This window comes from Malus domestica, chromosome 12, assembly GCF_042453785.1.
Source record: "Malus domestica chromosome 12, GDT2T_hap1".
NCBI classification, from domain to species: Eukaryota; Viridiplantae; Streptophyta; class Magnoliopsida; order Rosales; family Rosaceae; genus Malus; species Malus domestica.
The window spans coordinates 28,940,685-28,961,395 of record NC_091672.1 but is presented as its reverse complement, the minus strand read 5'-3'; the positions used below and the strand labels follow the sequence as shown (position 1 = coordinate 28,961,395).

At 34.6% G+C, this 20,711-nt stretch overlaps 1 protein-coding gene and 1 long non-coding RNA gene across 8 annotated transcripts; both read left to right on the top strand.

Annotated features, from left to right (window-relative positions):
* The first annotated feature begins 535 nt into the window (after positions 1-535).
* Positions 536-10,717, top strand: LOC103410167 (sugar transporter ERD6-like 17). 7 transcript variants are annotated; one of them, XM_029090059.2, is made up of 21 exons: positions 536-674; positions 834-871; positions 984-1,037; positions 1,245-1,416; positions 1,553-1,615; positions 6,478-6,567; positions 6,669-6,728; positions 6,890-6,955; positions 7,060-7,125; positions 7,245-7,320; positions 7,418-7,482; positions 7,664-7,756; positions 7,886-7,963; positions 8,067-8,151; positions 8,233-8,276; positions 8,354-8,416; positions 9,688-9,747; positions 9,852-9,905; positions 10,098-10,157; positions 10,264-10,378; positions 10,470-10,717. In XM_029090059.2, exons 4-21 carry the CDS (start codon positions 1,252-1,254, stop codon positions 10,589-10,591), a joined length of 1,425 nt encoding a protein of 474 aa, XP_028945892.1. In that variant the 5' UTR covers positions 536-674; positions 834-871; positions 984-1,037; positions 1,245-1,251; the 3' UTR covers positions 10,592-10,717. The 7 variants fall into 7 exon arrangements, with proteins under 7 accessions (XP_028945892.1, XP_028945890.1, XP_028945891.1 ...); XM_029090057.2 differs by having other exon boundaries at positions 953-1,037; XM_029090058.2 differs by having other exon boundaries at positions 803-871.
* Positions 10,718-12,384: 1,667 nt separating this feature from the next.
* On the top strand, positions 12,385-13,102 carry LOC139190013 (uncharacterized). Its single transcript, XR_011573956.1, has 3 exons — positions 12,385-12,514; positions 12,607-12,681; positions 12,962-13,102. It is a non-coding gene; the product is annotated as an uncharacterized lncRNA (long non-coding RNA).
* Positions 13,103-20,711: the final 7,609 nt, after the last annotated feature.

The following is a 20,711-nucleotide window of genomic DNA, read 5'->3' as shown; positions in this document are numbered from 1 at the left end:
TAATGGAGAGGATCCTCCTGACCAATTATCGTGGGACGTTGAATTTTTATCTAACGGTTATAATTATTATAATTTTAAAGAGACCTCCTGTTTGTAGCCGTTGGATAAAAATTCAACAGTCCACGATGATTGGTTAGGAAGATTCTCCCCATTAGCTCAAGAGAGGATCCAAATCCAATTTTCTGGTCATATTAGGTACCTAGCTAGCAAGGGGCCTACAAATAATCGTGAGGGAGCAAACAACCAACTACTCCCAATTGTAACCACCAGCTCCTAATTACGGTTTTATAACTTGTAATATTATCTTATGATTTTATTACTTAATATTTTTATTTAATATTATTTTATGTCAGACTTTTTTGGTCCATGGGGCCCACATCCCACTTCCTTCTTTTTCCCGTTTGTTTTCACTTAAACTCTCCCGCTCTCTCTTCTCTCATTTCTCTTCTCTCTCGAACCTTCCCTCTCCGGGACGTCAACACACAAACAACAACGACAACACTCCCACCACCGCCAAACCAAGAGCATCATGAGCTTCGTATCGTCCTCACGAGCTCAGAACACCCAACCTCACCTTGAATTTCCTTCCGGATCGTAGGGATCAAAATCCAAGTCGGGCTGCGACCTTTCAGCCATTTTCCGGCCACACCACGGCGATTTAGTTGTCGATAAAGGTACCATTTTCTTCGTCTCATCTAGAAATATGATTTTCGTTTTTTAATCACCATATTTCGTTGAGTATTGAAGAAGTTATATTCATTTGAATCTAACCCGGTTTTCCGGCGAACCCGCGACCTTTCAGGCCATTTTCCGGCCAAACAACTACGAATTAGGAGTTTTGAAAGGTGTCAATATGTTCGTCTCGTTCGAGGTATGATTTTCGTTTTTTATTCACTCAATTTCATTGAGTTTTGACGAAGTTATGGAGGTTTGAAAACTTCCCGGATTCCAGCCTTCTTATTAGCAAAAACCGGCGACCTCAGTGAATTTCAGGCCAGATTCAGGACATCTCCGGTAGTTATTGGACTTAAAAATAGGTATAATCTTATTTTACACTTTCCTAGCTTCGTTTTGATACATTATAGGTTGAATTTGGTTAAGAAACGAAGAGGTTACAAAGCTTTAAGAGTGAACCACTTTTATACGTATGACTGCGCGACTACCAAAGCTAGATCGCTCCAAGTCTTAGTTGAGAGATATAATCTTCGTCTTCCAAGAAGTTAAGATTTATTTATGGATCATAGAAAAACCATGGAAGAAGGACTGCTAACAGTTTCAGAGAACTTGGTACATGAAGAAGGAGCTGGCAATGATTACAGCGATGCAACGCCGAATGTTGGGTCCTTACCGGTCACCGCTGTTGTTGTTCTCAGCACTCTGGTGGCCCTCTGTGGTTCCCTTTCTTTTGGGTGTGCTGTAAGTGACTTACCACCTTATTCAACAAATTATTTATCCTGTTCTTTTCACTTTGCTGCATCAAATTGTTTATGGTCTTGAAGAATCATTAAATGTTCCTTAAATACAATTAGGAATTAGAATCGTTTTGTTGCAGTTAGAATATTCATCCGCTGCTGAATCTGGAATTATAGAAGAGTTGGACATTACTCTCGCAGAAGTAAGTTCTCTAAGACTTCTCTCAAGGTTCCATATTAAATTCCTATCTAGCAAGGAATCAATCCTACAATCAAGGTACAAAATAAGAAGCCAAACATATACAAATCAGTTGCATATTTGTTTCTTAATCTAAGCCATGATATCCGGGATATCATTGACTTCTCAACACTCTCCTCAAGTTGGAGAGTGGATGTCTAGAACTCCCTTGCGTATAAAGGTTGATCGAGAAAGTTTCCTTCCTCAAAGCCTTTGTGAACACATCTTCTAGTTGGTAATAAGAAGAAACATGTTTTGTGACGACCAAACCATCTTGAATTTCGTCTCGATTGAAATGACAATATGCCTCCCTTCATGCTTTGTTCGTTCCTGGTATACTGGATTAATTTGCAGCAATATGAAGAGATCATAACGTATAGTGCCTGCTTTGAATGCCATAATTGCAAATCCCTCAACATATATCGAAGTCGTGACAACTCACCAGAAGCTTCGGTCATGGTTCTTTATTCGTCTTGCGCTGGAGATAAAGAAATTGTCTTTGGTCTTTTTTATCTCCAAGAAATCAAAGACCCTACGAAAAAAAAACATCTTGTAGTAGATTGTTCTAGAACAATTCACAAAGTAAAATCATGAGTAATAATGTAATTTCATACAAACTAAATTTTTTTTTCCCTTCAAATCTCACACAAATGTCGTCCATAGCATCTTTAATTAAAAAAAAAACTAATGAAAAAGGCTTGAAACTTTGAGTTTTAATAATAAGAACAAAATAAATGATAAAGTGAATAGTATCATGATTGACTTTTTAGTGTAAAAATATGGTTTTTCGTTAAAATGAACAGTATCAGAAGTTTTTCGTTAAAGTTTCCAATCAAAAACCCACATTCTCTCTCTCTCTCTCTCTCTCTCTCTCTCTCTCTCCTTTCTCTCCATCTTCTCTCTTTTTCATATTATAGTTTTTTTCTTTATAAAATTTGAGGCTTTTAGATCTAGGTCCAAAAATATAAATGGTTTTAGGAGTGAGTCAAGTTATCTAATTACATGTTTTTTATTATTTTTTATGCTCTTTTTATATTTTCTAAAAATATTAAAAATCAATTAAAATCTTCTAATATCTTATAACAAAAAAACTAATATACTAACATAAATCTATCTGCAAACATTCTACCCTAACTCAAGTAACAAAAATATGAATGTATATTATACCTATAAATAATATATGCAACCTAACTAAAAGGTAGAAAAAAAACATAATATACCTACAAGTAACACATATTAATCTCTGACTGGTTGATTATAAAAAAAAAAAATTGTCATATAAGTAGATAAATATAAGGAAAAATTAGTATCTGGTCCCTAGTTTTTACTGTTCATTGACTAAGACCTTATTAGTTCTCAAATTTTGATTCAAGTCCCTAGCATTAATGTGATAATGAATTTACTTGTTTATTATATAATTTTTTAATATAAAAATTAGTAATTAATTTAGGGTTTAATACTCACACCTCTATTAAACTTCTAATTAATTTTCAATTCAAACATTTCCAAAATAATAAAAAATTAAATTAAATTAAGTTTGTACCTATTAGTTTTTTTTATATATATAAAAAGATTCTCAATTTTTTAATCTTAAATGTACCCATTCATATAATTTTTCAATTTTTTTAATCTTAAATGTACCCATTCTCAAATATATCAATTTGTTATATGTAAAATGTACCCTTTTTTTAATATAAAATCCATTCAAATTTTTTAATCCATGTTTAAACTTATATGGGTACATTCTTTTTCGTTGATTTGAGAATGTATCCATGTTTTGGTACAATAACTTTTTTTGTTAATTTTGGTTAATGTACCCATACATGTATGTATATATATATACACACACACACACACAATATAATAGAGAGTATAATTTATATTTTATTATTTTTAATCCCATAAATTATGGGTTTTATTTAAAATCTCATTAATATAAACAATTACAAATTTCAATTTTTAATTTTTAATTAAAAAAATATAGTAACTTACATTATTACATTAATGTCAGGGACCTCAATCAAAAACTAAAAACTAACAAGGTTTCAATCAAAGAATATTGATAGCTAGGGACCACATCCAAAGTGTCCCTAAATATAATTAACCTGTGATATATGTTGATTATTAAAAATTAATAAATGAGGCTTAAAGCAATAGGAAGAGCAAGAAATAATAAAACAATAAATAAAAAGAAATAATCAAAGAGATAAGTAGGAAGAAATCTGATTTTTATAATAAATCTAATCATTGAAGAGGTTATTATTAATAATAAAATATCTAAATTTAAGGAATTTGACTTATTTTAATAAACTGGACTATTCCTACTATTGGCTAAAAAAATTGGATTTGTATTAAGTTTATTTACACATGCGTAGTGTGTGTGCTTCATCTAACATATATAAAGTTAGAGTTTGCGGACACATGATTTTAACACACATTTTACGTTTTTGTGGGGCCCACTCTAAAATGTATTCAATTATCCAACCATCTATCTTTTATGTCTTACCTCAATAATCATGTCTACTAAAAACTACACCAATCTAAAACATATGACTGTTGGATTAAATTTAGTGTTTCTTTGTAGAGTTGTATTAATCCATTTTCTTCACTACAAATGATTGTCGTAATAGCATTATTCTAAAAATCTCCGCCTAGGCGCTAGGCGGTTGGCCACCGTCCCGATTAATGCTTAGTCCGCCCAGACTCTCCTAGACACCCGCCTAGGTTGTGACTCACTTAAACAGAAAATAGATAACTTTAATTTTGCATTTAATTTTTTCAATAAATTGTAAGAGATTTGTTGAATACTTAAAGGAACACACATTATATACTTGTTCTCCATGTTTTCATTATGTTCCAATAGCTTATAATATATATGTCATTCTATTTTGTAGTTTATAATGATATCATATATATTTTAAGTATAAACAGACACTTATCTACACAAAATATAATAGATTTAATAAATCCGCCTTGTCCGTCTAGGCGCCCGCCTAGACCCCACCTAACCGCCTAGGCGTTAGGCCTCAACCCGCCGCCCGACTAGCGCCTAACGTCTTTTAGAACCTTGCCTAATAGTTTTGGATTTGTCTAATTTTTTGCAAATTACGATCTAGGAATGATGTATTTAAATATAGACACATTACAAAATAGGTGTCCAAAGAGAGAATTAATGAAAAATAATAAAGGAGATATGGAGATGGAATATTAAATCTAAATCAAAGGTTTTTAGAATTTTGTTTTTAACGCACAATTATATCAAAAATAAAATACATTGAACTAATAAGGTTACATCTCAAGCATTAAAAGTGTATCGATCTAATGGTGATACCGATCCGTCCCATATACGACCATATTTTGCTCTAAGAAAAATGAGGATTTATACTAAAGGAAGGGGGTTTGGTTAGACCACACAATGGATAATGTTATATCCCACATCACCCAGGGGAGTGAATCCTGTAAGCCTTATATGTATATTCTCATCTCTACCTAACACGAGGCCTATTAGGAGCTCACTGGCTTCGGGTTCCATCGGAACTCCGAGGTTAAGCGAGTTTGCTCGAGAGCAATCCCATGATGGGTGACCCACTGGGAAGTTTTCATGTGAATTCCCAAAAACAAAACCGTGATGGTGTGGTTGGAGCCCAAAACGGACAATATCGTGCTATGGTAGAGTCGAGCCCGAGATGTGGTGGGGGCCCGGGCCGGGGTGTGACAATTTGGTATCAGAGCCAATCCTTGGCCGGATGTGTGCTGACGAGGACGTCAAGCCCCTATGGGGGATGGATTGTTACATCCCACATCGCACAAGGGAGTGAATCTTGTAAACCTTATATGTATATTTCCATCTCTACCTAACACGAGGCCTTTTAGGAGCTCACTGGTTTCGAGTTCCATCGGAACTCCGAAGTTAAGCGAGTTTGCGCGAGAGCAATCCCATGATGGGTGATCCACTGGGAAGTTTGAGTTCCCAGAAACAAAACCGTGAGGGCGTGATCGGAGCCCAAATTCCCAGAAACAAAACCGTGAGGTCGTGATCGGAGCCCAAAGCGGACAATATCATGCTACGGTGGAGTCAAGCTCGAGATGTGGTGGGGATCAGGCCGGGATGTGACAGATAGCTACAAAATAGATATTGAACTCAACACAAATACTTTATTGCCATTCATGTGAGTTTGAATCTGAAATTAAAAAAATATCACTAGTACTAATTGGCTAGTTGTTAGTTGAAATTGAACTAAAAGGGTAAAACTACTTTGCCTTGAAAATGGAGAGACATATTATTGGACTTCAAAAATAACGTAACCCAAGCGCCGATGCCACAACTCAATAGATCGTAGGACAGCGTACGTTGTGCGAGGGTTTGCAGAAATTGCTGATAATACTGTGCACCGAATGGTGGATGAAATATAGATGGATTGGAAGCATCTGTTTTCGTTTCCGTCTGAAGATCCTTGTTCGTTAACCATGGGGAAGGTCTACGGAAAGGAAAGGGAAACACACTGCCTAAATTTGCAGTGGCGGTAAAAGGAAGCTGCAGAGCTACCATGTAAAATAAGGCAGAAAAAAATATTAAACAGCAAAAGTGAATTCTCTGATTAATCAACCAGAGCTTTTGTACAACAGGTTTTCCTATCTAGCAAGGAATCTATCCTACAACCAAGTACAAAATAGGGAGCTAAGTATACACAAATCCATTACATATTTGTTTCTTATCTTAAGCCAATGTGAATGCAATTGGATATTTGCCTCCCTTTGTGTATATATCAAGTAGGTTATAGTCTCTTTTTCAGTTCTATGTATTTAAATTTTCTTCTTATTCTGCAGTACTCGGTTTTTGGTGCAATGCTGGGAATCGGAGGAGTGGTTGGCGGATTGGTAAATGGGAGGATAACGGATATCATTGGTCGTATACGTGTAAGTTTTCGCATTACCAATTGTGTATCGGCCTAGGGCGGATGTTTAAATTATATTATTTAACACTTTTTCGTTTTTTTTATGTTGATATCTCGAAACAGACAATGTGGTTATCTGAAATTATCAGTATTGCAGGGTGGCTCAGTATAGCATTTGCCAAGGTTTCTTCTCTGAAATTTCAGTATGCATATATATATATGATCAATGCAATTAAGAAGTCTAAAGTATAGTGCATTGGAAATAAGTGTGGTAACATTTTATAGCAAATTTTTCTGGAAATTTCAACATGCAATTTTGAGCTCAGTTCAATGCTTGATTGTAGAATGCTTGGTTGCTGGATTTTGGACGACTGTTATTGGGAATTAGCAGTGTGTTAATTCTCTACGTGGTAATTGCAAACAAACTCTGCTTCTTTCTTCTTCAAAATTCATATTAGTTTGTAACTTATCCATAGAACACTTGTATAATGATTAAATTCTTTCTCATAAACAGGGACCTATATACATAGCAGAAATAACACCAAAGGATTTTAGGGGGAGGTTTACTTCAACTAATCAGGTATGACATATTTAGTTCATCGTGCATATGAGATCCATTGCCAACCTATAATTTATTGTGCTTCCTAGTTATTACTTCCCCCTTCTCTAACCGGTAGTCTAAATCTATTAAGTGCACAGTTGATGAGTAGCTGTGGCTTTGCACTTATGTATTTCGTTGGAAATGCCCTAAACTGGCGTACCATTGCTCTAATCGGTAAATTATCTTTTATTCTTGCCCTATATTAATTTGATTCTTGCATCATCTTTAATTTGAATCAATCACTTAATACAAATTGATTTTATTACTCTAGGTGCTATTCCATCTCTACTGCATATTATAGGTTTATTTTTCATTCCAGAGTCTCCAAGGTGGCTGGTGAGTGCAATTCAATAATTTCTATACAATGTTAAATGAAGATGAAGACTCTTTAAATTGCTTGACCTTATTCTTCCAACAGTACACACAAGTATATAAATCTTTTACTCCTAAATAAAATTCAGCAGTGAGAAAATTTCCTTTAGAATGCTCAAATCATTGATGGTACACTTGTTTGCAGGCAAAAATTGGTAAACAAAAAGAGTTTGAAACTGTGCTGCAGCGTCTTAGAGGAAAAAATGCTAATATATCTCAAGAAGCAGCTGAAATCATGGTAACCTTCCAAGTTCCGGCTTCAAGCCATCGTGAAATATTATCTGTGTGGTATCCTCAACTGGAGGATTTGGGGTTAAAGAATCTTCTCTTAGCACATAAAAACAATGACATTCTCATGTCTTGCCAGGATTATACTGAAATCTTTCAGCGGCACTCAGAAAGAATGCTAGACTTGTTCCAGTGGAGATACGCTGACTTAATCATTGTAAGCTGTCTTGCAAGAAGTACGACTGAAAAAATCATTTGCTGTTTAACCTTTGTTTTTCATGATGTGTCAGACCTTTCTGCGTTTATTTGAATTTGTTTAGGTTGGAGTGGGGCTGATGTTTCTGCAGCAACTTGGGGGGGCCAGTGCGGTCTCTTCTTATGGAAGTTCTATCTTTGTAGATGCTGGTAAATCGAAAGATTTTTATTATGGAAGTTCTATATTTGAATAAATGCCATATAATGGGACTGTATCATTTTTTCTGGCAGATTTCTCAAGTACCATTGGGACTGTATCGTTGGCTATTATTGGGGTAAAATGAATTTGAAAACTACTACTCTACATGTGAATTAATAGAGTTCCATTTGATGTTTCTTACTTGTTTCACAGATACCTGGAACAATATTGAGTGTTCTCTTAGCAGATAAATGTGGAAGACGACCACTTCTGTTGGTAAGACATTGAGAAAGGAAAAAGAATAGTATTTTTTTATAATGAATACTGAAAATATAACTTTAACCCCTAAAATTTAATTTTCTCTACATAAAACCCGAGATAAGTTTTTGTCTTGAATAAAACCATTGACTAGATTCCACATCAGCAAATTCATTAATTATGTTTGACTTCACATATTAAAAAAAAATTCGGATGCCTAAAATACCCCTATTTGAATATTTTTATTTTTTTATAAACCCTATTTGAATGTTTGATGTACATAATTAATGCCATGCGGATGGATGGTAAGGGAGAATTAATGATTTTATACAAAAAATATAAATTCATTGCCTAATATATAATAGCATAAAACATGTGTAATATATTTATTATACATGCTTAATTAAGTCAATAAAATTATATTTTACATATTAATGTAGGTAAATTATTTCTCTCTCTCTCTCTCTCTCTCTCTCTCTCTCTCTCTCTCGCACACACACACTCACATATATATATATATATATAAATGTCTGATATATGTAAAATTCATGCAAAATAATTTACCTACAAAAAAAAAACATTTGATTCAAACAGTGCACCTACTATTAAAATTTTTAAATGTTAGATTGCTTAAAAAAAGAAAAATAATATACCCAGTATATGTAAAATACATGAAAAATAATTTACCTACGTATTACAAACCCATATATGCAAAATAAAGTACCTATTATTTATTTTTTACGAAAATTGTGAAACTATTATGTAATTTATAAAAAAAAAATTACATATTGTTTATTTTTTTTATGCAAATAATGTAACTATTGTTTAGTTTTTACAAGAAACAATGTATCTACTAGTTTATTTGTACCTTTTTTTTTTATTTTCACAAGTTAATGTATCTACTTTTTCAATAGAATGTATATTGAACTAATTAGATTTGGATTAGGCGATTTCACAGCAAAGAAGAAAAGAACTTCCATTTTTTTTTAAATTAAAAGCAAAAAAAAATTAAACTAATTGAATGTTGTTGACAAACAAAAGACAATAAATTAAAAGTCTACAAAAAAAATCATAATAGCCATATTAATGTTGGTGGCATGGTGTTGTAAATAAAATTAAATGTATGGACATCTTTTATCTCACATGGCATCAAAATTCAAAATTTGGGTTTATTTAGATGTTTTAATATAGGTGGGTTTATATCTAGAGTTCATCAGTTGTAAGGGACTAAATCTAAAGCACCCTAATGAATACCAGTAACTCACCGTGAAGCCACCACACGTGTGTAGGTTTCTTCTGCAGGGATGTGCTTGGGTGCCTTTCTTGTGGGCTTGACTTTTTTATTTCAGGTTCCTACCAAAACAAATTTCGATACTTCTCACTAGATTGTGTAGTTGCTTCATACGCATGCAAATTGTCATATACTTTGAAGTAAATCTTTTCGATATGGCAGAATCTTGGCCGGTGGAAGGAGGTCACTCCCATTTTTATGTTTATTGGCATGTTGGTAAGTACAAATAATCCATAGGCAAGTATTCCTTTTCTTTTCCTGGGCTGCTGGTCACATTTTCGTGTCCTTTCATTGTTCTTTAATGAACAAAAATCATGCTTGGATCTAAAATGCTTTCAATAACAATAGTTTGTGAATTAATTCTGTATATCATTTGAGATATTTAATATTGGTACGTAATGCATTCAGGGTTATTATGCATCATACACAGTAGGCATGGCAGGACTTCCGACAGTTATTATGGCAGAGGTAGCTAGCATTGTGCTTGACCTTCATGTGCTTTCACTAATTTATTACTGCAAATTCGGCGGAGCAATAAACTTCTGTTACAAAGAACGGATGATTTCAATTTCAGATATTCCCAATAAACGTCAAGGGCACTGCCGGAAGCCTGTTGACTCTGGTGACTGCGGGCGCTGGTTCGATTGTTATATACACCTTCAACTTTATGATGGAATGGAGCTCAGCAGGTATCTTAGCGACCAACTCCCCTACTTTTCTTTGTATCTCTTTTTTTTCATTTCTTCCCCTGCGTACTCGTAATCGGTCATATGATTTCAGGAACGTTTTTCATCTTCGCGGCCATTTGCGGTTCAACTGTTGTGTTCGTTGCGAAGCTAGTGACGGAGACCAAGGGGCGAACGCTCGAAGAACTACAAGCATCAATTGCGCATTTTGTCTAATAAGATGAACTATGAAGCCATGCTAGTGTTGGAAATTATATATTATAGTATAAAATATTGTAATATATAATTTTAATAATTGAATGAAAAATAGTGTTAATCATATTTCTTTGAAAGTTTATGTTATTTAGGTGCATTCCCTTGTCAAATGATGTATACTTATAGATGAAAAGTTACATCTCTTTAACAAGAAGTACTTGGATTCTATATAAACTCATGAAACCATGGCATTAAAAAAATAGAAAATTAGAATTAATTTTTATTCTTGAGAAATAGGGTTTTCCCACTCTATTTCTCTCACTCTTCGTTTTGTCAAATTCCAAGTCGTGTCTTGGGAGTACGGAATATACAAGCACAATAGTAGGGGCAAAATTCTGTCTTTAGGACACTACATTTATGCAAGCCTCAATCTCTCACTAGTTGTTTTTATTAATCTCATACATAATTGGTGTTGTGATTTTCTTTATGATTACTTTCATTGAAATTCTTTTATTATTTTCATATTTTATAATATTGCTCCAACATTCTAAAGACAGAATTACTTATGCGATAATTGGTAAGTATGAATGTGAAGAAGATGTTAAAAACATTGAAAGTAACCCTAAACCAAGAAACTATGGTTTTTTACAGAAAAAGGTATGTCCTGGTGAGCTTGATTTTTATTTGCTTATTGATATATAACATAGTAGTATCTTTGACGTTGGCATTCAAATTGTATTGTTAAATGTATGATACAATTCAAATATATTCATCTATATATATATATATATACACACATGAGCAGTGTTTGCTTGTTGATTCAATATGTGACTATAAACGTGTTGAGCAACATAGAGTGTTGTATTCGATGTGTAGCCTAGCCCCTTTATGCTAATAAGATTTGCATAAATTGATGCAATTAAGACTTCAATCTCTATGATTTTAGTCGTGATGACTGGAGTTAGATGGTGGTTTGGAATTATCCATGGGGAGCAGTATCCATGCAACCGCTTGTTACTTTGAAAAGATAACAATTCAAAATTAAAACTTTCTGGGCAAATGCAACACTTTGACGAAAAGGCGTTGGCAGTTTATGGGTGGTTTTGTATGGGTGATTTGGATCACTGGTATGTATATGCATGCTTACGTCTATATGTGTCTGCAAGTTATCTTGAAAGCATGAATTGCATGGCTCATATGATATGTCTTATGGATAAATTTCTTAATTTCAAAGATCAACAATAAATATTTATATCGTACATGCACTACTGGAGGTTACTTATCACAAGTCATAGGTGTAGAAATGAAATATAATGGTTGCCTGGAAATTCATTCCCATTCGTTATATATATATTGAGAGCTCCAGTTTGGTGAGGAATTCGATAAAACCAAAATACCCTTATTTCAAAAAATAAAAAACTACAAGACTATCCCAATATAATACGGTTAAATGGTAATACACAAATATAATAAGGTTAAAATTGTCATATAAAAAATAAAATATTGAGAGATGTTTAGATGCGGACAATATATCTGCACATATAATAAATGAGAATTTACAACCATCAAACGCAAGGCACCAACACTTTCAAATTAATTGAGACCCTTGGATTACCTATCACATAAATAATGAACTACATCCTTCTCCCAAAGCGCATTTCTCCATTGGAATTTCAAAAGGAAAAGCACAATATAATTTCCTCCACGTTTTCGGCATTAACAGCACATACTTTGTAGTTACATGGAGAAGCGATAATACCGTTCAGTTTTAAACTGCTATTTTCGATTTCCAATCTCTCACGTACTCACATGGATTTCATTCCAATTAGTATCAGAGTTCCAGTTTCAAGCCCTTTGGAAGCGAGACCGTGCTATGCTGTTTGGATTAATTTGGGGATTTTCTTAACACAAACGGCTTTTGCCAACCAGTCATATCCATCTTGGGTAAAATCTCATATCTCAAATTCTATTTTATAGTGAAAGCTTGCTTTTTTATTTTTAGTTTTTTGCATTTTCTCTTCTTCTTTTTGTTATAGGCTCCAGAGGATTCTATGCGTGTTAATTGCAACCATTGGACAAGAAGCAGAGTTCAAAGCTTTGACTGATCGTGGGTAAATCTCAACCTTACCTATTCAGTTTTTAGGATTTTTTTTTATTATTTGCTTTTTTTTTTTTTTTACTATTTGTATGTAGTATCTCTAAGTAAATTTTAGTTTGTATTTACTGACACGAATCAAAGAACAAAGACTATCATAATCAAGGGTTCATATTATTGTGTTAATTTACACTGCATATTATTTTGATAAAAATATCTGCATATTATATAGGGTTTTAACATCCAGATGGCAAAAAGTTTAATTTCTATCTAACCAAAAATCTGTTTACTCCCAGCCCTTCTCGATGGGATACGACGACTTCTTCTTTGACGCGGTTGTAGAATGAGGTCAAAGGTGACTAGGCTATGTAAATTATTGAGATTCCAAGACGGAGAGGGTTGGGATGAAGATCAAAGATGTATGTCGAGAACCTAGGCATTGTAAGTTTCTATATATACCAAGATGTAATTAGAATTTAAATAAATTGCCCTACGCAATTGGCAATTGTACTGAATAATGAAGGAATAAATATGTGTGTTCGATCCTATTTATCCATATATATAAGCAGTAGAAGTGTTTTAAAATTAAAATCTCAAATTTGGACCTACGATGACCTGTGGCATGTTTTTTCTAACAAGTGTGGGGGAAATGTACTTTTCCAGTCAAAACGTCACTAATGTAGTCTTCCAGAAAAGGTACTCAAGAAAGTTTTTCGAAAAGCAAATACTGAATTTTTAATTCTTTTTTCTTAAATTTAATTTGATGGCAATTTAAAGCGTTGTTTTGTTTGCTATCATTTAGACATAAAGTTCTACTTTATAGTGGCCTTTGTTATGTAAGAGATTGATAGGAACATCATGTTTAGCTTCATTCTGTTTATGTTCTTTTCTCTTTTCAAGTTAGGAGGCTTAAAATATCTCAGTTCAAACTTCAAAGACAAGTCATTTTGGCTTCTCCATTTATCCCATGAAAATACAAATTTGGAAGGATCAAGAAAAAGTTAAATTTTATTTGCCATAAAAAAGTGCACGCATTCAACATCCAAGCCAAGAAGGGGATTGAGTTCATATGATTAACAAACATGTTCATCCATAACATAGATTATTGACCTGTTGAATTGTACTTTTTGATGGTTTGGCATACAAATTTGGGAGACCAACGAAAGAATAGAGACAGGATAGTAGGTCATTTCATCTTATTTTTTTGTTAATTTTATACTCAAAACAACCTATGAACGGGTCCAAGTCTTTTCCATGATCATGGTGGAACTATGTACGTCCTGATAATAATAGTTTATTGTACTGAAATTTGGCTGTTTAGCTTGGTAGCTAATTGTGATCTCCATGCTAATTGTTTGTGTGGGTTGTTAGAAAACACTAGAGAGAGCGAGACAATTTTATTTGATATTGGATTGGTTAAAAGAGAAGACAATATGTTTTTCTCAATAAAAATGCAAGTTTCATTAAACTTGGAGTGACCAACCAAGTTTAGTGAGTTTGTATGTAACCTAAAACTACAGTGTCACTATTAATGTCTATACCAAATGGATAACAATGGTAAATAACTATTTGCAACACATCTTTAGAGGTGCGTAGCATCCGTGATTAAAAAAAGCCTCTCGCATGAAAGTGAGTGCGTGCGGAGAGGCTTGTGTGTGTGTGTGTGTGTGTGTGTGTATGGATTGATTTATTCATGAGTATGATACATCTCATTAACTGGGCATATTTTTCTGCGATTAAAGTTTTCGTATCTTCTTGAGTATTGGTAATGATTGCAACCCTTAATTAAGTCGTATACGTAAGAACAAGTTAACTACTTTGGCAATGCGCCTAATGTAGTTGGGCAGAATCAATAACTGCTTATGGGTTTATGAGTTTGGTTCTACAGAGTTGCACAAAAAATGAGTTGCATTTTAAATTGAGGAAGTAAATCCCTGTTAGCGGTTGTGAAGCCTTTTTCTTTCCGAAAGAGAAGGTTTTTCTTATGTCAGTATACATATGGCACAGAACTTGTGGTTGTATACTGAAGATGTGTGAGGGCTTTGAAGCCATAGTGATATGGAAACATGAATGTTTGAGTTTTTTGTTTCCCAATTAGCTACAAGATCATAATGTTTAGTTGTGGCTGGACATCTACGAATATAGGCTGTATGATCTGCAAACTCATTGATTGAATTAGCACATATATAGAATGATGAGCACTTCCTGATAAAGGAGTAACATGTGAAGGCAACTACAAAAATGAGTTTTGCTCATAAGCCATGTTAGTCATGGATAAAACCAATGCCAATTCCTTTGCAAAGAATTATACACTGAAAGTGTGGGGGTCTTCGTAAAAGGAATGATGAGGCACTGAAATTGATGCTTATTGAGTAAGCATACACAATTAGACATGATTATTCTTATTAAGCAAGGAATATGAATGGACATGTTATGAATTCAATGATGCTGGCTAATTGAATTTTGATAATTTAAAGTCAAAAGTACATATAGGTGGATATGCAAAGGCATAATCTATAATGGAATTGGATACAGTCTTAAGGCTAGAGAAATGTACTTTGTGATAATTTAGCCGAGTGCGGGCTAAACACGATGTCCAAATTGTAAACAGTAATTTGTTTATTAAAAGGGAAAGAATAAAAAGCAGTTATCTCTTATAATGAGTAACTTTAAGGTATGAAGAGTTAGAGGCCTTCTTACAATTACCTTAAATGTGGGGGAGTATGCCCAACTGTTAGCAAATTACTTACTAAAGTCCCAACATGTACAGTTAAGGACTTGACATTCTAAACAACTACTCTTGTATGAAATATAATTTCATATAATGGATTATGCACACCATTAAAGATAGTCAACCTAAATGGTACCAAATATTAAAGGTTTGACTAGAGAGTAAGTTGATCATCTAGGGGAATGAGGTTAAAGCCAACATAACTAATGAATCAGCCGAGCGGAAACCTAACTTAGTTGATTGGAGATCCTATGGTCTAAGTTCAATAGGCAAATTGGTTGGGCATGATTCAAAGAAGTTAAACACACTATATACCTCATTCATATGATGGAAGAAGTGTGTTGTTTGTAGAAGTTTTAGGATGTATATTTAATGAATATGGGATTTGTTCAGAACCAAAATGAACACAACTGTATGAACGGTAACATATTAGGATTAGTGATGTGTGTTGCTTATTGTCTCGGTTTATTGCTACGGTAAACAGTTCAAGATCTTCTACATCCACTGCATCACCAAGTAAACCCGATAAGTATTCACTATAGTAGGTTCAAGTCCAAAAGACACATCTTCCGATGCATCTCTTGTCTGCCTATACTCTCAAATTCTTCCTGATTTTCATTCATGTGGGGGATTGTTGGAAATTATATATTATAGTATAAAATATTGTAATACATAATTTTAATAATTGAATGAAAAATAGTGTTAACCATATTTCTTAGAAAGGTTATGTTATTTAGGTGCATTCCCTTGTCAAATGATGTATACTTATTGTTGAGTAAAAATTGTACACAATATGTAAACAAATAAATCACTCGACACGATTTCACCCTTGTTCATTTTCTCTGAAGAAGGTTTTATTAATTTGAGTTCAACCCATTCTTGGCTACGCGCCTATTAATTACAACCCTTCTTTTAGGAAAGGAATACCCTTTTGATTCTAATATGAATAAATCGTAACTTGGGGATTTGGATGTTTATTTGATTTTGTGACTGCATCTAGGTAGAGCCCTAGATTGCCTACGTACCCTCGTTGAGGGATCAAGTCACTCGTAGTTCCTTGTATGCTTGATACTTGTTTGGATTTAATGCCTTGTGCAGTTTTAGCTCATGCAGGTGAGGACTTTGCGTCATTGGAGCGTTTAATGCCTTGTGCAGCTTAGGCTCTTGCAGGCGAGGACTTTAAGCCATTAAAGCTTTTGATGCCTTGTGCAGTTTTAGCTCATGCTGACGACGAGCAAAATGTAGCTTCGTGCCATTTAAGTCTTGTTATGGCTTCATGCCTTTTGATACTTGATACAACTTCATGCCATTTGAGATTTGATACGGCTTCGTGCCTTTTTGAAACTTGTTGTGGCTTTATGCCAGTTGAAATTGGAGTGCGGCTTTGCACCATTTGAGTGCCTAAGTGAAATTAATTCACTAATAATATTTTGACTTTGGCTCCGTGTAATGTTTGGCTTGGTATCATTTTTTGCTCCATGTTTAATTTTAACTTGATGGAGGCCATTGGATTTTGTAGGATTTTAATCCTAGTTGAAATAGGATTCTAAAAGCATGAAAGTTGGAGCCTTTTCCATTATGAAAGACTCGATTGACTTGGACTTTTCCTTTGAATTTTTAAAACTACCCAGTGGATGTAGTAGAATAATCCATTTTTCCCTCTTTCTTCTTCTCGGTTTTGGTACATTTGTCACTTCGTTTCCATGCTTGCTCTCTTTCTTTTTGTTATTGACTTTTGTCTCTTACACAACAGATTGCAGACTTAACGAGTCTCTGTTTTCATTTTGTTTAATGAAAACATAAAAGCAAGTGTCAAAGTAGCACCTCAACTTTGTACGAAAAATCTTTGAGATGGCTTTTCCTTTTTTAGACTTTTTACGTGAGTCTTTCACCAAGCTTTATTTTACAACCTTTTTTTTTTTAATGTAAGCTTTTCAAGTTCAAAATAGGATTTTGCTTCTTCTTCTTCTTTTTCGTCAGTAACCTCTATTGTGTGACTTCCTTCTCCAATTTTGTGTCAAATTCTTTAAGTCATATTCCTCTTCACTCGAAGTTTCCAATGAGCTCCTAAAACGGAGTAGCAGTAACGGCCAAATTCTTCGAAATGACCTCTTAAAACGGAGCAGCAGCAACCATTTCAACTTCGGACTGAGCTCCTAAAACAGAGCAGCAACAACCGCCAAATTCTTTGAACTGAGCTCTTAAAACGGAGTAGCAGCAACCATTTCAACTTCAGAATGGGCTCCTAAAAGGGAGCAGCAGCAAGCTGGCAGTGGAAGAGTTGACGGCGGCAAGGATGGTTATTTCTTCTTGATGTACATAGAGGTGTCGAAAGACACGGTCGCTGGGAAACTGGAGGTTGTCTTTGAGAGATCGTGGGGACGAACTTGGATCATCTTAGTTGCTGCTATATTCAATCCTTTCCTTCACTCCGGCGGCGACCCTCAAACACCGTTGTTGGGCATGGACCGGTGGTGTTCCTTCGCATGAATCAGACTTCCATTGACGGGCAGGGCTGGGCTTTTCTCCTTTGGGAATCTTGCCTCTGTGTGTTTGGCAATCTCTAAAGGAGAGTGGGAGATTGGGAAAGGATTTGAGCTAGCTTTCTTTAGAGCCCCTACCTCTATTTGTGCTTCAGGGAATGGGAGAGATTTGAAGAAGCACAATGTTTCCCTTTTTCTGCCCCAAAAAAAAATGATTTTATACCTTCGAGTGCTTTGAATGCTTGTTGCTTTCTTTGTTTTTTTCTTCATTGTCTTCTCCTCTCAATGTCTCCTTGAACTTCCGCAGCACTTCACTCCTTCTTTGATTTCTCTCTTAATTTCTGCAAAGTCTCTTCCTTTTTTTTGTTTCGTTCCCCTTTTCTAATAGCAGCTGATGCCTATTTATAGGCATCCTAGGAGGGCTTTAGAGCTTTTACGTGAGGGAGATAGTGGCAGTGTCTTTCGCCACTTTCTCTTAACCTCTCCCACTGACTGTGCGATCTCCCACGTTTTGCAGAAAAAATATGAAGTCCTTGTTCCACGTTACTTCTCTTTGACCGAAAGTGAAGTCGTCTCGTCTTGGCGTGGTAAGTTGTTTTGAAAAAAAGAATTTAATTTGATGGGGGACATTATATGCATGCATTGTACAACTTGGATTTCCAAGTCTAAACTCCTCACGTGGGCAGCATTCCTATTTTCTTTTGAGATTGTTACGAACTTCTCTTTATTTTATTTTATTATTTTTTATTTAGGGGTTTATCTCATGGCAGGTGGCTTAACAGAGAAAAGAATTCAAATTCCCCCATTTTAGTGGTTTTAGATAAGTTCCAAATCCTTTTTGAACTTCTTTTATCAGTTCTTCTGCACGAGCTTCTCTCATATCATTCTTTACTGTTCATTTTTTTTTGGAGAGAAAAACAGAACGGTCAGTAAGGCTTCATACTTTTTCGTTTTGCTTGGATTTGAATGATCATTCCGCAACTTCATTCGATGTATATTTTTTATTCTTGATTTGTTGCAGGTGTCTTTTGGTGGAAACTCTTTGCTTTGGAAGATTGCCTGATATCTTCGTACAAAATAGTGGGATTTTTTATCCCTTTAGTTTTGATGTGCAACTTTATGCATCTTTATTTTATTTATTTAATTAATTTTTTTTTTGTTCCACACATGCATCCAAATTCATGCAAAAGACTAGTGATTAGTCATCTCTTGGGCTCGTACCGTGGATTCATGACAAATCAAATCCTTCCAAGATGGGACACAGGGGGTATACTTTTCAGTAGATAGCTATACCATTATTCAAGCATGGCTGTTGCTTTTAACTTTTGGTCAAGCACAGCTGATGTGTAGCACCTAAGAATAAATATAGTTTTTGATAGACATGGCTTTTTCGTAATCAAGCATGCATGACAATATTATTTTTTTTCAATGATATTTGGACTTGGCCTCTTCGTAACCCAGCATGCATGATGATTATTGTTTTTCAATGCATTAGACTCCCCCCATTTTTTTATGCTCAACACTTATTTATGAAAAGTTACATCTCTTTAACAAAAAGTACTTGGATTCTATACAAACTCATGAAACCATGGCATTAAAAAATAGAAAATTAAAGTTAATTTTTACTTTTGAGAAATAGGGTTTCCCCTCTTTATTTCTCTCACTCTTCGTTTTGTCAAATTCCAAGTCGTGTCTTGAAAGTACAGAATATATAAAGTTCACCAGAGTTCAAAGATTGAAGTGCTTCGACTTTAAATTATAGATTGTTGAATCTTGGGAAACAAGACGCATACCGAACTACAAGCACAAGAAAATGGGTGAAATTCTGTATTTAGAACATTGCATTTATGCAAGCCTCAATCTCTAAGTTTGTCAGTATTTCTAACTTTCTCACTAGTTGTTTTTATTAATCTCATACATAATTAGTGTTGTGATTTTCTTTATGATTACTTTCATTGAAATTCTTTTATTATTTTCATATTTTCTAATATTGCTCCAACAGAGGCTGTATTTAGGGAAATTTTGATAACTAGCCGCTTTTTGTACTACAAAATGAATTTTAGCCTACCTTTTACATTTCTTACAAGTTTAACCATATGTCCCTGTGAAATTTCAAAAATATCCTTAAATTAAAACACTAATTCCCTCTCTCACTCATCCCTTTCCTTTTCTTATGCTACAGAGAGCCCGTGGCTTACCTATCATACCCCTTTATCGTCACCCACCCATTTTGTACATGTTCATTCAAAAACAAAATTAGCATTACCAAATCAATATCAATGGTGTCGTGAATTCTAGTATCGAAAGCAAGCTTAAGATTTATCCTGACACTATCTGTGCAAACATTATGTGGTTATTGTTAGATCCCACATCGTCAAGAGGAGTGGATCTTCTACGCCTTATATGTACATGCTCACCTCCATATAGCACGAGGCATTTTGGGAGTTCACTGGCTTCAGAGTTCATCGGAACTCCAAAGTTAAGCGAGTTCGCGCGAGAGCAATCCCAGGATGGGTGACGCACTGGGAAGTTCTTGTGTGAGTTCCCAGAAACAAAACTGTGAGGGCGTGATCAGAGCCCAAAGCGGACAAAATCGTGCCCGGGATGTGGTGGAGCCCAGGTCGGGATGTGACAATTTGGTATCAAAGTTAATCCCTGGCCGGAAGTGTGCTGACGAGGACGGAATGCATGCAGTCAATCCTACAAAAATAATTTTATAATTTCCGCCTTTCATAATGATTGAAGTATGGAAGCATGGCTAAGAATGCATTCCATCGGACAAAGATACGAAGTAAAAGAAAGAAAGTCGTTGTGAATAAATCGACTAAAATG

Excerpts from the sequence above, each read along its gene's own strand:
- LOC103410167 (XM_029090054.2), top strand. The coding sequence starts at position 1,234 with ATGGATCATAGAAAAACCATGGAAGAAGGACTGCTAACAGTTTCAGAG. Across the intron at positions 6,956-7,059 it reads GTGTGTTAATTCTCTACGTG|GGACCTATATACATAGCAGA; the intron begins GTAATTGCAAAC and ends TCTCATAAACAG. Across the intron at positions 10,158-10,263 it reads CGACAGTTATTATGGCAGAG|ATATTCCCAATAAACGTCAA; the intron begins GTAGCTAGCATT and ends TTTCAATTTCAG.